The 16,646-nt window shown below is 40.6% G+C and overlaps 1 protein-coding gene across 15 annotated transcripts in view; it reads left to right on the top strand.

Moving 5' to 3' along the window:
* MICAL3 (microtubule associated monooxygenase, calponin and LIM domain containing 3) overlaps positions 1-16,646 on the top strand; it is a 253,077-nt gene that overhangs the window by 192,606 nt on the left and 43,825 nt on the right. For 12 of the 15 annotated variants that reach the window (XM_021001628.2, XM_021001636.2, XM_021001631.2 and 9 more), the window contains 3 exons: positions 11,966-12,079; positions 14,929-15,075; positions 16,337-16,419. In XM_021001628.2, coding sequence (XP_020857287.1) covers positions 11,966-12,079; positions 14,929-15,075; positions 16,337-16,419 — 344 coding nt within the window. Of the gene's footprint in view, positions 1-1,303; positions 1,367-11,965; positions 12,080-14,928; positions 15,076-16,336; positions 16,420-16,646 lie in introns of all 15 variants that reach the window. The other 3 variants (XM_021001635.2, XM_078156214.1, XM_078156197.1) reach the window with 1 other exon arrangement.

The following is a 16,646-nucleotide window of genomic DNA, read 5'->3' as shown; positions in this document are numbered from 1 at the left end:
TCTCATTTGATCCTCATAACAACCCTGGAAAGTAGGTGCTACTATTACCTCCATTTTACAGTTAAGGAAACTGAGGCAAACAGAGGTTAAGTAATTTGCCCAGGGTCATACAGCTAGTAAGTGTCTGAGGCCAGATTTGAACTTAGTTACCCTTGACTCCAGGCCCAGAGCGCTATCCACTTGCTGCCAGAGAGATCAATAAAGATCTCCTAATTAAGAATTAATCCTTGGTAACTTGGTAGACCGCAGTTTCAGTTGAATGATAAAGTCAGAAGCCAGATTTCAAGAGATTTAAAAGAGGATGACTGAAGAAAGTGGGGGCTTCTATTATAAACTTTTTCAAGTTTAGCTGAGAATAGGAGAGATGTTGTTGAATGATAACTGGTGAGCATGGCAGGTTCTATTGAGGGTTGTTTAGGGATAGGAATAAATAGCAGGAGAGGAGCCAGAAGATAGGGAGATATTGAAGATTGGAGAGAAAGTGGGGATGATGGGGGAGCAATCTACTGGAGAAGGTGGGAGAGGATGGGATTTGCCTGGGCAAGCAGTTTCCTCCCTTTTCCACACCCCCACATTAGTGTACCAAAGTATACATGATAAAGCATGGCTGTGTGCGATCTCTGAGTAATGAATCAAGTCCCTGCCAAGTTCTTGCACTAGTTGTGCTTCAGGGACCTTCTCTGTAAGGTTTTCAGGAGGCTACCAGACTAAATGGGCGCTCAGCCAGAGCAGCGGAAGTGGTTTGTAGTTGCTTCTGAGTTTGGCAATGAACGTTTGCCAGGAGAAGCTGGAAGCTACCTTGTGTGTACGTGTGTGTGTGTGTGTGTGTGTGTGTGTGTGTGTGTGTGTGTGTGTGGAACATGAGTTATTATTATATTTCTTCCATGCCTTGTCTTAATATGTAGGGAGAGGGGAACAGAGAGAGGTAATATTTGAGAGGTTTTCTCAGTCACTTCTCAAATGCCTTTCTCAAGACCCACCTACCCACCCGACCGTACTTCCCAAAAAGTTGGTGGCTATCACCACCAAAGCCTCGGACTTTAAAACCTAGTCTTTTAGAATGGGATGTCTCTTTGGCCTTGTATTCATATGGACTTTGCCAGTTGCTCTTCTCCCTTTCACCACATGTTGTGAACATGGCCCTGAATGTGCTACCCCGGGTGAGTTTCTACTCTGGTTCTCAATCTTCTAATACCTTCCGTGGTTCACTTCTGGTCTTGGTTGCTTGGAATCACCTTACTCCTCAGTATTAGAAGTGCATACCAGTATGTAATGTTGCATTTATCATTTGTTTTAAATTCAGTGCCTGACCTTCCTTCCATACGCCACGCAGCAGTGCAGGCCTGGCTGGAGACGGTCTCTGGAGGTAGTCTGGTGATGTTTCTTCTATACCAATTCACAATAACCGCTCCTTAAGCTCAGCAATTCAGCTGGTATCTTAACAGAATTCTGGCCCTGTTGCTCCTGCATGCTCAGAATAGGGTGGGAGGGAGGGAGGGAGTGGGCATTGCATGCCTTGCTCAGACAGCCATTCTTGCATGAACCAGATATTCATCTTAACCCTTGCAGGGCAGACCCAACGAAAAGTGATGTTGTAAGTAGGATACAGGTCAAACAGTCGGGTGTGGGGATTTGAGTATGTGCCAGGACAGTGAAGAAATATATTTTTAGCATTGGGGTTTCAACTAAAGTCTGTAGAATGATTAAGGTATAAGAGCAAAGGAATTTAGAAGAATTCCACAAAACCACTGAGGACTCCCAGAAGAGGAAACAGGAAGAAACATTCAAAATTTTTTATGGAGTGAAATGATAGCTACAACATTGAAAAAGGAAAAAAAAAAAGATTGAAAAAGAGCCGGAATGGTGTATATTGTTTAACTGAAACCAGAGGAAGTGAGCCACCTAATAAAAGCTATAACTAGAAATATCAGCTCATTTTACAAACTTCATTTCAGTATGAGGTTGATGAGGTCAACTGTCCATCTGAGATTAAGGGCTCTTATGGGATAAGGAATAACAGAATTTCTATTTCCTACTGCCTTTATGACCTGCCCTCCCCCATCTTTCTTACTGGTAGTAGAGGGAAAAAGTTGGGAGTCCAGGTTGTTCAAAGCATTAAATCAAGAGAAGAATTTTCATCTGCTGTCTAGTTCAGATATAAAGAACATTGCTGCTATGCGTATAAGCCACTAGCCACTTGCATCTCTGGATGATTTGACAAGGCTGAAGTCTTAGGATACATGACTAAAGATTAGCGATTTCTGGCTTTCACTATATATAGCTCATTGATTGGTGTGGCAGCTTCTGGCACCTTGCTCTCCATCCTAACTCCAATTCAGCACTCCACCCCCTTTGCCCAAGCTGTATCCTTCAACATTAGCTGCTGTTGCAATGTTATCTACCATTTGCTTATTCATCTTTGACATATGTGACTGAATTGTTTCTTTGAAGGTATCCTCAGGAGATTTTAAAGTCTTCTTCCTCCTAACACTGTAAGAGAAACTTCCATATTATAAATTTCAAACAGGAAAATTTGATCAAGAATCAGGAGACCAGCCCAGTCATCTGGTAAACTAGATTTTGCCTGATTGGGAAAGCTTATCTAATGATCTCCTGTGCTCCCCAGTCTATTTTTCTACAGCAATGGTGGTATTATTTTCCTAGTTCATAAGCATTTACATAAACTCTCTCAAATAAGTCTTTAGAGCAATGGGCTCATGGCCAATACTGTTGACTTAGCTGCTTGATGTAAGAGGGCCAAGTTCTGTTTCTTACCTGGTCTTTTACTTCTCCAGTCTGGTAAAAGACGATCAGGGATCATTGGCCACATCCTTTGAAAATCAGTTGGGCTTCTATGACTCCATCACATTCCTCAGTGTGGCTTTGGTGGCTTTTAGGGAACCATGGATTCTCCTCCCCAATGAAACAGCTAGAATGATTGAAAAAGAAGGTACATCCTAAGATTCTAAGTCCAGGAAGATAAGACTACTTAGCCTCTGTAGAGACAAAACAATGAAGTGGTGAAATCTATCTGAACATAAATCCTATGTCAAAAGAAGTGCCCAAGAAATTCCCTCCTCTACCCCAAATTTGTCATTTTTATGAGGCACCTGTAATTATGACTTTTAAGTCCTACTTACTGGCCTTTAAAAGAATTAACCTTCCTGAAAAAGCTAAATGTCAGTAAAATCAGTGAGATGTTTCCTTGCCTGTACGAAGTATCCCAACAATAAATACCCCATCAGTTGTTACTTCTGCCTTTTGTGGGGAACCAGCTGTGAGAATGGCACTTAAAATGGGATGGAAGGAAGAAGGTTTGGGGCCATGTTGTTTTGTCTGACAGTTGGTTTTGTTTTGTTTTGTTTTATATTCTTAGGCTGGAGAGAACAGGGAAAATTGAAAAATAAGTAATTTTAGCATTGGCAACACCTTCAAATATCCCTGGTTTTTGAAAGAGAGGAGTATACAGTCAATCAGACATTTATTAAATGTGTTAGGCTCTGAGGAAACAAAGACAAAAATAAAACAGCCCCTACCCTCCAGGGGCTTACATTCTAATGGGGAGAACAACATGCACCTATACTAGTACATAAGGAAGAGATGCACATTAACCTTGGTGAAGGGTGGGGAGAAGGCATTTAAAGCATCGTACAAAAGGGGGCAATTTAATTGAGTCTTGAAGGGAACCAAGGATTCCAGTGTGATAATGAGGATGGGAATGCATTCCAGGGGTGGGGGAGAGCCAGCCAGTGCAAAGGCAGAACTGGGAGATAGAGTGTCATGTTTGAGAAATGTGCAGAAGGCCAATTTGGCTGACCATAGAGTGTCCAGAGGAGAGTAGTATGTAATAAAGTTTTCAAATGTTGTAAAGAGTTTTAAATGTCAAACAGAAAAGTTTGTAGAGGTAATGGGAAGCCATAGGAGTTTACTGAGTAGGGGGGTGACATAGTCAGAAGTTTGAAGGATGGATTTAAAGTCAGCCCAAGTAGACCCAAAAGTATCTTTAAACTGAAAAACTACCATTTCTACATAAAATATATGTCTGTCTCACATGCCCAACTCCTTTTCTCCTTTTATATTCCTAAAGCTAATTTTGAGTTGTACTTTGCATAATTGAGAAGAGGTACAAAGATGGACATTTTATGGCAGAGTTTCTGCTCCACTCATATCAAGTTCCCACAGGGAGCTTGGAGATACAAATACATTAGACAGTGGTGTATGGAGAGATGCCATCTCATTTGAACTCGACTTTCAGAAACCAGGTTGTGTTCTTGTCTTGATTTCCTGCAGGACCCCCAGGAAATCTAATCCAATGAGTGTTTCCTAGTCCTTATGTTACTCTGTCATGGACTTTGATCTACAAACTATGTCTAATTAATGACAAGTCAGAACATAAGCCCCATTCTGGAAATGAAAAATGACTTTGAATTCTTTGACTGTTGCAACCTATGAAACGAAGAGAGGAAAAAAGTGATCATCATTCTTGTTCAGTCCCTTTCTACCTCTGCAGGAGTGGTGGGGAAAAAAGGCAGAAGGTGTTCATTAGTTTTTTAGATAGTCTGTAAACATTAATTGGACTCTAAATGAGAGATCTTTGTCCAGTGCTCACTGAATCATCACATTAGAAGAATTGAACCACATCAATATTGACATTTGTGAAATCAATTAAACCAGAAGACAAAATGTATTTGCAGCTTAAAGGAAAGAATGAATGGCTCACAGTTTCTCCTTTGGCAAACAAGGATTTTATTTCATTATGCCCCCAAAGGCTGTAAGAAAGATCCTTTCATTAGACCTTCATCGTCCCATCTTGCAGTGTTTGTGCTGCAGAGGATGAAGGGCAGGGCAAATTATAAGAAGAACTTAAATAAAATTTTCTGAACCACTTCAACACATAGCTTCAATTCAATTTAACAGACATTTATTAATTATCTACTCTGCATGAAACAAGGGGCTCACGTTCTGCCAGAGACGTGACATGTACACAGAAAAGTATATGACAAGGAAAATTAGGAGGGAAAGCACTAACCGCGGTGGTAGGGTGGTGGAGTGAGGCAGCTGGGTAAGGGCAGAGTTCTAAGAAGGTATCACAGAGGAGGCAACCCATGAAATTGAGGCTTGAAGGAAAAAAAATGAAAAATCGGAAATGAGGAAATGCGTGGTAGGCAGAGGAGAACCACCTATGTGAAGAAACAGAGGCAAGAAATGAAGTTGTCCAGATGGCTTGAATGTTAAGTTTGTAAAGGGGAGGTGGGTAGTATGAGAGTCAGATTAGAATAGAAAGTGGGAGCCAGCTTGTAAAAGAAACTTAAATATCAAGAGTTTACATTTTATCCTAATTATAGCAAAGAAAGAACAACTGAAGGTTTGTTTTTCTTTTTTGTGTGTGCAGGAGAATGATATGTGTCTTGGGGAAATTATTTTGGTCCCTGTGTGGAGGATGGATTGGAAAGGGGAGAGACTGGAGATAAAGAAGCCCAGTTAGCAGACTCTTACGGTCGTCTGGAGGAGAGGTATTGAGGGCTAGAATTAGGATGGTAGCTGTGTAAGTGGAGAGAACAGTACATAAGAATGCTAGGGATTCTTTGATATTTGGTCACTTCATTAAGAAGTTAGGCACGAGCAGGAAGGTCAAAAAGTACATAGGAGAATATAGTTTAAGAAATGAAAGAAGCTAAAAGTCTGGAGACTTAAAAACCTCATGCCTATATTTCATGAATAACTTCAAGAAGAGAGAAGATGCTAGACTTGGCAAATACCAGACATTGTCACCAATATAAATATATATATATATATGTATATGATTTTCTGTCTTAACAGAAAATTACCCGCTGGTGTTGTGGAGTTATTTCAGAAATAATCAAGTGTCCATGTGTAGTCAGACCATCAACTAGTTAGAGCAAAGTTAAAAATCAACATCAGATTTAAAAAAAAGGATAATATGACAATTACAGCCTAGTTACACATGATATCATTGACCAAAAAAGGCCAAGATCTGTTTTCATCACCCCATGACGTAGGACTGTCACATTTGGATTTTAGTTCCCCAGTGAGGAAGGACAAGTGACACAGAGGCCCAAGTCTGTTGGACCAAAGTGTAAAAGTGTACATTGATGACCTCTGTGCTGAAGGCAACCCAATCTCAAGAGGGGCCATTTTACAGGATCTCTCATGGGAAGGATGAGAAAAAATAAATGCCTTTGCTACCTCCCCAACATTATCGAGCACACCAATAATTCCCATCCTATATACCTGCCTTCTAATCTTTATAAGTCTTTTTTTGTTTATTTTCTTAATGCCTTTTACTTCTTAACACCACAGTTATTCCCTAATGTATTCATACACAGAGAACTGTCTCTTGTAACAAAGAAGAATAGATAATACCAACCAACACAACAACCTTGTCTGTCAGCATATGCAGTGTTCAGCATTCATAATGCTCCTTCCTCTTTACCAAGAGAAAAGAAGGGATTCTGTCACCTGTCCTCTGGAGCCTACATTGGTCACTGCATTTACTCAAAACACTGCTGCCTTTTAGCATTTTTTTCATTGGTATTATTGTAGCCATTTTGTATACTGTACAGGAGAACTCAGCCTTGTTTTCTTCGCTGTGTATCATAAAAGTCTTCCCACATTCCTCTGAATTCCCAATAATTGTTATTTCTTATATTCCATTATGTTAGCGTACCACAGTTTATTCAGTCTTTCCCCATTGTTCTGTGTTCTGGGTTTTTTTTAATCATTTGAGTCAGAGCACAAGACGGCCTTTAAAGTTCTCCCACAAGGAGTCTAATATATATATGTTAAGGCTAGGTGGCACAGTAGATAGAACACCGGCCTAGAGTGGGGGAGATCTGAGTTCAAATTTGGCCTCAAATACTTAATAGCCCTGTGACCTGGGGCAAGTCACTAAACTTCTGTTTGTCTATTTCCCCACCTGTAAAATGGGGATAATGATAGTACCTACCATAAGGGGCATCTGGATGGCGTAGTGGATAGAGCGCCGGCCCTGGAGTCAGGAGGACCTGAGTTCAAATCCGGCCTCAGACACATGATGCTCACTAGCTGTGTGACCCTGGGCAAATCACTTAACCCCGATTGCCTTGCCTCAAAAAAAAAAAAAGTACCTACCTGCCAGGGTTGTTGTGAGGATCAGATGGAATAGTCATTGTAAAACACTTAGGACATTGGCACATAGTAAATGCTATATAAATGTTAGCTATCATTATTACTATTATATAAGATTTCCTTGACAAATGCAGCTTCAGACATGAAGACTTGTAACAACCCTCTGATTATTCATATCAGACAAGGCACAAAATGGGGATACATATGATTGCCCAAGATGTTCACCACTGCCAGACAAAATATTCCAGAATGAACCCTAATGCAGTAGAGGTTCCTTATAAAGGATAAGGTCCCCCATCTACTCCTTTGTGTGGATGATATTGTACAGATTGCATCAATCCCTAGAATATTAACAAGGCCTCCTCCATAGGGGTTGTGAATATTCAAAAGAGAAAGTTCTGATAATCCATAGAGGAAAAATTAAATGGATGAAAAACTACCTATTGTCCCGACTATGACATATAGTTGGAAGACCAGTCCACTTTGTTATCTGGGACATCAACAGTAAGTGAATGCATTGAGTCAGAATTACCCAAGAGGATGGGAGCAGAATAGATTGCACTGAGGAAAATATGCATTTCTTTTCATGTCCCAAGAGAGTATAAAAAACCTAGCTTTCTAACCTAAATGCCCTCTCCTTGTATGGTTACAAATCTTAGAACATCATGGTCTCTGAAAAATCAAATGGCAGATGACCAAAAGTTTGAAAAGAGAAGGGCTCAAGCAGGCTACAGCCTGTATCCAGTGATGACCTACGTGTAAGTAGTATCTTAACAAAGGTATCATTCATGATATCTGATCAGAAAATGAGATAGACTTGTCATGTAGTAAGTTGAATAGCCTTGGTTCTACGTTCGTGCCCACCAAACATAGAATGACCTAGAGAAAAGCATCCAGCAGATTGAGTAGACCACCCTCTATGGAACATGGACAAGAATCACAGAGGATGAGAAGGCACAGATGAGTTGCATTCTGTACCAAAGCAGGAAATACCCACATTGATGAGCTTATAAATCCCATGAAATGAAACAATGATAGTGACAGCTATTATGATAATAGCCGGTATCCCTGTAGTGCTCAGAACAATCCTCTGTGGTGGAGAGTATACAGGTATAATAATAATCCCTATTTTACATATGAGGCAGCTGAAACTCAAAGTTTAAATGCTCATGGCTACATTGCTAGCAGGGGTCAGAGGTAGAATTCAAACTCAGCTCTAGCCTGGCTCCAAGTCCAACCCTTTTTGCTCTGTGTCACATTACTGACCCTCACATGATTTTCCTTGGCCTAGTTTCACTAATCACCCAGTAAACAATATGCTTTAAAGCAAACTATGTTTCCTGCTTATTACTTATGTTATACAAGATTACCATTGTTGGATGTCGGAATGTTTATCTGCATTTATTTAATCAGCCAACATTTTTTTTAATTAATTTATTTTTAATTTTCAACAATCACTTTCATGAGCTTTTGAGTTTTAAATTTTCTCTGCCTCTGTCCCTAAGACAGCATGCAATCTGATATAGTCAGCCAATATTTATTAAGCCTCTGTTATGTGCTAGGCACTGTAAGGAAATAAGACACGGTCACTTCCTTCAAAGAGTTTATTATCTAGTAGCAGAGATAAGAGCAGCTAGCCATAGAGTGCTGGGCTGTGAATCCGGAACACTCATCTTCCTGAGTTCAAATCCGGTCTCAGATGCTTACTAACTGTGATACTGGGCAAGTGACTTAACCCTGTTTGCCTCAGTTTGCAAACCACTCCAGTATCTTTGCCAAGAAAACCCCAAATGGAGTCACGAAAAGTCAGGCATGACTGAACAACAAGGAGAGATAAGGCATGTTTAGAAATGAAATTAACTTAGAATTTATTACATGAAAGTTAATATAAGGGAGAGATAAATACCACTTTTTTTTCTCTGACGACTTCCCTGATCTCCTTCTCCTGGACACTGATATGGGCTTTGAAACATTTGAGCAGTTAAAGAAAAAAAGGACATCCTAGGTATAGAGAGAGGCGAAAGCACGAACTGTATTTGAGGGATGGTGAGTAATACGTTTTGGTTCAAGTATACTGTGTGAAGGAGACAACAGTAGTTTGGAGCTCTATAATAGAGGACCTTGAATGCCAGACTAAGCTGTTTAGACATGATTTCTTAGGCAGGGAGTCATTGAAGGTTTATGAACAAGAAAGTGATAATGACAGGAGTAGGAAGATAAATCTTACCGTGGTGTGAAGGATGGATTGGATTTGAGAAAACAGAGGGCTGGCGATGGGTGGGATAAAAAGCAATTAAGGGGCTATTTTAATAGTCCAGGCAAGTTAATAATGAAGGTCTGACCTAGAAGACATCAGTGGCTGCAGTAGATTTTGCTGAGATGAAATTAGCAGGACTTGGAAACTTGATTGGATAGTAGGAGCCTAGGTTCAAGATGATAGGATTTACATATTTCAAGCATACAGTGCTTAACAGGAAATTAGGTGATTTCTTCCAGGTAGCTGGAATTGTGAATTAGAAACCTCCAGGTGGAGGTCAGGGCTGGAAATAAGGTTGAAGCTATGGTAGTGAATGAGTCTGCTAAGGGAGTTGCTGTCAGGAAAGGAGAGCCAAGGCCAAGGATAGAACCATGTGTTTTAAGAAAGGAAGAAAAAGAAGGATTCATCAATGAAACAGACAAGTAGAGGAAAATGAAACAAAAATTTAAAGAGTGGAAAGGAAAGGGGCTTACCAGTACCCTATCTTAAACTATATATGATGAAGTAACTCTCAGAGCAGTTTGGTACTGGTTAAAAAATAGAGAGATTGACTTGTGAAGTAGATTAGGCACACAGCATACAAACAAACCTGAGAGTTCAGTAAAGACACTATTATTTCATAGAAACTACTGGGAAAACTGGATAGCAACATGGCAGAAATTAGATTTAGACCAACGCCTCACACCCTATATCAAGATAAGATCCAAATAGATATGTGCCCTAGATATAAAAGGTCATATTATCAGCAAATTACAGAAATGGAAGAATTAATTTTCCAGGTTTAAGGATAAGAGAGAAATTTGTGACCAAAGAAGGGGTAAAGTGGATCACAGTAGATAGAATTGACAGTTTTGATTACATAAAATTAAGGGTTTGCACAAACAAATCCAATACAGATAAGTTTAGAAGAGAAACAGTTTTCTGACTGAGTTTACAGGGCTGGGGCATGAAGCCTTTGTAGCAAGTTTCTCTGGTAAATGTCTCATTTCCAAGATATATAAGGAACTGATTCAAATTTATATGAGTAAGAGCTATTGATATGGATATGGACAGACAGTTCTCAAGACAAGAAACCAAGGCTATTTACAGCTATATGAAAAAGTGCTTCAAATCAGTAATAACTAGAGAAATGCAAATGAAAACAATTCTAAATTCTACTTCATGCCTATGAGATTGGCAAAGATGACAAAAGAAGAAAATGACAAGTATCGGAAGAGCTACAGAAATAGCAGGCATACTGATGCACTTATAAATGGGTCCACTTGTCCTAGAAAGCAATTTAGAATTATTTACCAAAAAAGAAGTGTGTGCCCTTTGACCCAACTATACCACTCCCTGTGCCTGTATTCCAAAGAGATGAAAGGAGGGAAAGATCCTCTATGTACAAAAATATTTATAGTTGCTCCTTTTGTGGTGGCAAAAAAGCTGAAAACTAAGGGGTACTCATCAGTAGTGGAATGGGGAACAGGGAGACAAATTGTGGTATATGAATGTAATGGAATAAATACTTTTATGCTCTAAGAAATGAGGGGAAATGAAGTAAGAGAAAGAAGAGCGTGCACCATAATGGAAACCCAACGTGGATAGATAATACCCAGAGGAGTGATTAGACGTGTATACAAATGTAACTTAATGATATGAAATATAACATAATGAATATGAAATAGAGTCTATTACATAAAAAGTCGTATCCACAGGGCGAGTAAAAGAAGACAAGGTCTAAGGAAAGGTCATTCACTGGATTGGTAGATTAGTTGGTTATTAGTGGAGGCTAAGTGAGTGATCAGTAAGGAAATGGAGTGGAGTAGAGGATGCTTTTCAACTAATTTAGTATTAAATAAAGAGATATAGGGAGGTAGTTTGAAAAGAAGTTAGGATCAAAAGGTTTTTGTTTCAAATAAGGAAGTTCAGTGTATGTGTATGGATAGGCTGATTTAACCTTGGAAAAAGTGAGGATGATTAATGCCTTGTCTCACCTTTATAGTACTTACAAGGTCATGTTTTATCCAAAATGTGGGCTTTGTATTAATTAACCACCACCACCACCACCCTTCTCCTTTGGCCTTTTCCTTTTTAAGAGTGTTGCTCCAAATCCCTTAAACAAAGCTATAGCCTCTACTACAAGGATCTGGAGAAGTTAGGTCAACTGTTCAGAGCCTCCATGGAGTCTGATTACTGATTCTTTCCACAGTACTATGGTAGAACAACAGGAATCGGGCTAAAGTGAATGTTAAACCGAGCACAACAAAAGCTCAATTCTCCCAGAGTAAAGATGCCGTTTCTCTGGGTCCATGCCCTTTCAACCTACATTGAGCTTTGGGCCTTTGCAGATCCCAGGAGAAGAAAAGAAAGATGATGTAGGTCTTGAGCTTGTGCTTGACCCAGGTAAAATCGTTCCACTTGGTCCAGATCTGGTCCAAATATTGGTCATATTCAGATCCTCCTGCCCCCTCACTCTCAGGCCTCAGCTGTACATGGAGAACTTCCCCATCCCATCATTTGCCTGGAGTATCTACCACCTCTTTCCCTGCTCTGGAAACAGTCAGTCTCTTTCCTTTTCTTAACCTTTCTATATTGCAGCCCCATTTGATGAAAATGACCTGGAGGAAGATGTGGAAACAGAGCCTGCAGAGATGGAGGGAGAGGCAGCAGAGGACGGAGACACTGGAGACACTGGTGCTGAGCTGGATGACGGTAAGGGGCAGTGCCAGAGGAGAAGAGGAAGTCGGAATTGTAGCAAACCCCAAATTGTATATGGGAGCACCATGACTGGTGATTGGGAGCGAGTTAAAATACAAAAGCAAACAGCCTAAGACTTTGCCAGCCCAGGCAATGACTCACCAGGTCGCAGAAGGAAATAAATAGAAAGGACAGGACAGATATCTTCCTTCCTTCTTGGCTTAGCTGATAATAAAGAATGTGCCTTAATGTATACACCTGCAAAGTGAAACCAGTTAGAAATTCACCTGGATTACCACGTTGGGGTTTAAAGACACGATCTTCCTTGGCTTTATGCAAGCCTCCCCAAATCAGAAATGTCAAATTCGCAGCCCAAAACCCTCCTAAGTGTGATACGAACCAGATTAAAGTGTAATTGGGAAAAGTTTAACAAAATAAATAAAAATACAGTGAAACATAGATAGCGTTGCATTTTAAAACTAATCAATGTGCAACTCGCAGGGATCCTTCTATACAAATTAGTGGCCCCCATTTCTTGTTAAGTTGCCTTAGATTAGAAGATTATTGCCCCCACTGGTAGCTAGGAATGAGAAAAATATGACCAAGTTCTATCCAACAAGAATTTTTTTTAATCACCAGTTATGTACAAGACTCTAGAGATGTGAAGAAAAGCAAACTAGCCCCTATTTTCATACAGCCTACATTGACCAGGAGCGGGAGGGTACTACCAGTTGCAAGGATCAGGGTCACCTTGTGTAAAAGGCAGCACCTAAGCTGGGCCTTAAAGCTAGGACAAGCTTTGCAAAGGCACAGAGGGAGGAAATACAGTAGATGATGCAGTAGAGGACAGAAAGAAAGAGGAACTGGGTATATGTGGAGTGGGGCATAGGGAGACAGTGCCAGGCCCATAGTAGGTGCTTAATAAATGCTTGTTGACTTGAATCTATTCACATAAACCAATTGCAGTTCCATCCCTTAAAGTTTGTACCATCTTTTTCTATTTCTGCCGAGCCCGTTCTCTTCCCTAAGAACAGGTACTGCCTGGTTGTCTTGATTTTCTTCTAAAAACAGTGGGTGAATAGTGCCCCTCACATTTCAAAGCACATCATCTAGTTTACTGTTCAGTCATTTTTTCAGTCATGTCCAACTCTTTGTGACCCCTTTTGGGGTTTTCTTGGCAAAGATACTAGAGTGGTTTGCCATTTCCTTCTCCAGCTCATTTTAGAGATGAAGAAACTGATGCAAACAGGGTTAAGTTACTTACCCAGGGTCACACAGCTAGTAATTGCCTGAGGCCAAATTTGAACTCAGGAGGCATCCTCCTAACTCCTAGCCTGGTGCTCTATCCACTGTGCTACCTAGTTACCCTACATATTGAGACCAGTTTATAGTCTCAATATAGTTCATGGTTTTTTTTAATTGAGGAATAATAATGTCGTTAAGAGAAGTCACAAATGAAAAGAAATAGTACTGTGCACCTGCAGAGCACATGACTCAATTGCACGGGTTCCCTTTTCAATGTTTAGACATTATCCTCCGTGGTCTCCTGGCCAGGGCATCCTTACCTTCACAGTCTCCCTAGTACTACACTGCTCTCTAGGGACCCACTTTCCAAAGAGGGAGATAACATGTGTAAACAACTTTGTTTTATACACACACACACACACACACACACACACACACACATATTTACAAGATATAGACAGGCTAAATTGGAGATAATCTCAGAGCAAAGGGACTAAGATTAAGAAGAATAGGAAAAGCTTCTTGCGAAGGTGACACTTCAGCAGAGACTTGAAGGAAGCTGGGGAGGGAGAGAGTTCTAGACATGTGGAGGACACCCAGTGAAAATGCCTAGAATCAAAAGATGGAAGTGTCTTATTCTAGGAACTGTAAAGAGGCCTGTGCCCCTGGATTAAAGAGTATATTGGGGTGGGGAGTAGATTGTAATGTGTAAGAAGACTGAAAGTGTAGGAAGAGACCAGGTTACAAAAGGCTTTACAAGCCAAATGACTGTCATTGGCAGGGAGTCTTCAGAGAGTCAGAAGGTTTAAAAGACAGGGCTGTGACCAAGTTAGAAGGAGGGAAGCAGGTAAAAGTAAGCCCTGGGCTTTAAGCCATGCATTTGGAAGGGGGCAGACATATGGATCCTAGTGCCAGGGTGTTTGTGAACCTAAAAGTCCTCATAGAATTCTGATGGAACCAGACTGAGAGACTTCCACAGAATTCCATGAAGCAGATGACCAAGCACCCTAAAATTTTACCTGTGAGTCATGAGTTCCAGAGACTGTGTTTCATGCTAAACTGGATGATGGCTAGCATTTATATAATATTTTAAGGTTTGCAAAGCACTTTATACATATTATCTCATTGATCTCTGCAACAACCCTCTGAAATAAGTACTATTATTATCCTAACAGAATACCATTGTTGGTAGTTAACATTCTCCAAAGAATTTAAAATGGGTATCACTCAAAGGACAGTGGTGAGTATAACCAGAAGTGCCCCATCGAAGCAATGTGTGATCCAAAAATATGGTGGACAGGTTCCATGGCAAGAGTGAGGAAAAACTGTCCTCCACAGGCATTCTCCTGATGGCATTTGAAAAGGAGGAAAAGGCATGTTGGAAAGAACCCCCTTTTATGGATGAAAAAACAAAGGTTGAGAGAGGTCAAGTGATTTGCCCAGGGTTACAGAGCTAGTAAGCATCTGAGAGATGCTCCATCGTTGTATCTCCCATACCTGAATATGATAAATAAACATTAGGATATGATTTGCCTGGAGCCTGTTAGGGATTGCTGACTTGGAAAGGAAAGACAATAATAATTTGTATCTAGAACACTTTACTGGCTTCCTTCTCTCAGATCAGCGCTGGTCTGATGACATCCCATCTGATGCTGAAGCTGAGTTGGGTTTACAGTGCCAGGAAGCAATAAAAAGAGAGCTAAAGCTTGAAGTATCAGAGAAGGAAGAGGAGCAGCCAACCTCCCTACCGCACCAGCAAGGAGAAGGTAACCTAACAAGAGAAATTACTTCATTCCAATGAGTGACTGTCTGGGTAGGAATTGTGGGGAATCCTTGAGGAAAAAATAATTCAAGGACTCTGCCAGTCCTCTGAATAGACAAATCATATCCAGGGAAGTTTGGGAAATAGAGAGAACTAGAAATAATTGATATGGAAGGAAAAGTGAGTCTGGTTTGGCTGTCCTCCTACCTCCAGTCAGTTGTACTGTCTGTCCATCCCTTCCTCCTCTATATTCTCTCCTCTCTAGTTTTTCAACAACTATCCTGGTCCTCCTCCTCACCAATCTAACTACTCTTTCTTTTTCTTGTTTGCTGGCTCATCACCTGTAACATGACCATTAATTGTAGATACAACTAAAAGATCTCTCCTAGATCCTCTTTTCTTCATTCTGTACACTCTCTCACGTTGGTGACCTCATTAGCTCCCAGATTAGTTCCCTTATTAGTTTAATTGACATCTCTGTGCCAATATCTCTCAGATCTAAATTTCCAGCCCCACTTTCTCCCTAGAGTTTTAGGCCCATATCACCTGCCCATAGGACATTCCAAAATGGATGATCCATACATACCTCCAACATGTCCAAAATAGCTCATTGTCATTTCCCCTAAGTCAGCTCCTTTTCCACATTCCCTGTTTCTTCTGAGGGCTTCTGTGCCTTTCCAGTCTCCCAGTTTCCCGTCTCCCTTTGTCATTATCTTCAATTCCTCATTCCCCCTCACTGTGCAAGTCTTTGCCAGATCCTGTAGTTGTTATATATATATATATTTTATATAGCATCTCTCATATCCAACCCACCACCTGACTTCAGGCCGTCATCACTTCTCAACTAGGCTACTAAAATGGGCCTCCTAATTGGTCTTCCTGCCTCAAGTGTTTCCTTCCTCTACCCTCCACAGCTGTCCACTGTGCCTGAAATGCTCTGTCCCCTTCTTCCTCATAGTTTCTCTGGCTTCTTTCAAGACTCAGCTCAAATCCCACTTTCTGCAGGAGGCCTTTCCTAGTCCCCTAAACTAATGTTTTCCTTTTTTCAGTTTTTTTCCTTCTCATCTAATCTAATTTTCTCATCTAAAGATATAGATCTTTAATAAATGTATAGAAGAACATGGGCAAGAAAAAAGGACAGGCAGGCATAATTGAGCTGCAGTTGTACCGTAAGAGGGGGATGCCCACATCCACATTCAAATTACAGATTCGTTTGAGCCATTGTCCTCTGCCAGACATCTAACCATCATTTTTTTCCCCCTAAGGTCCCTCTCCACACTCTAGCCCTAGCAAGTCTCCTCTAGAAAGTCCTGGTCTACTCTCCACAGTTAGCAGAGCAAAAGCAGAGGTAAGTTTTCAGAGTTTTTTCGGGCCCAGGTTCATTGTGAGAAAGCAAGGTGTACCTAGAATTACTGATGGCAACTTTCATCTTCCTCGGGGAACTGTCTCTATCAAGGATAGGAGTACCTTCAGCTTGTTGTCATCCTAAGGAAATGCAAACTCTGTTTGCTCTCCCTAACAGAATTGCCAAAGATTTAACAGAAGGTACTGGTGTATTTTGACCAAATCACCTTA

The sequence above is a fragment of the Phascolarctos cinereus genome, unplaced genomic scaffold (genome assembly GCF_003287225.1).
Source record: "Phascolarctos cinereus isolate Bilbo 61053 unplaced genomic scaffold, phaCin_HiC Scaffold_1;HRSCAF=81, whole genome shotgun sequence".
NCBI classification, from domain to species: domain Eukaryota; kingdom Metazoa; phylum Chordata; class Mammalia; order Diprotodontia; family Phascolarctidae; genus Phascolarctos; species Phascolarctos cinereus.
This window is presented reverse-complemented; position numbering and strand designations above follow the sequence as displayed.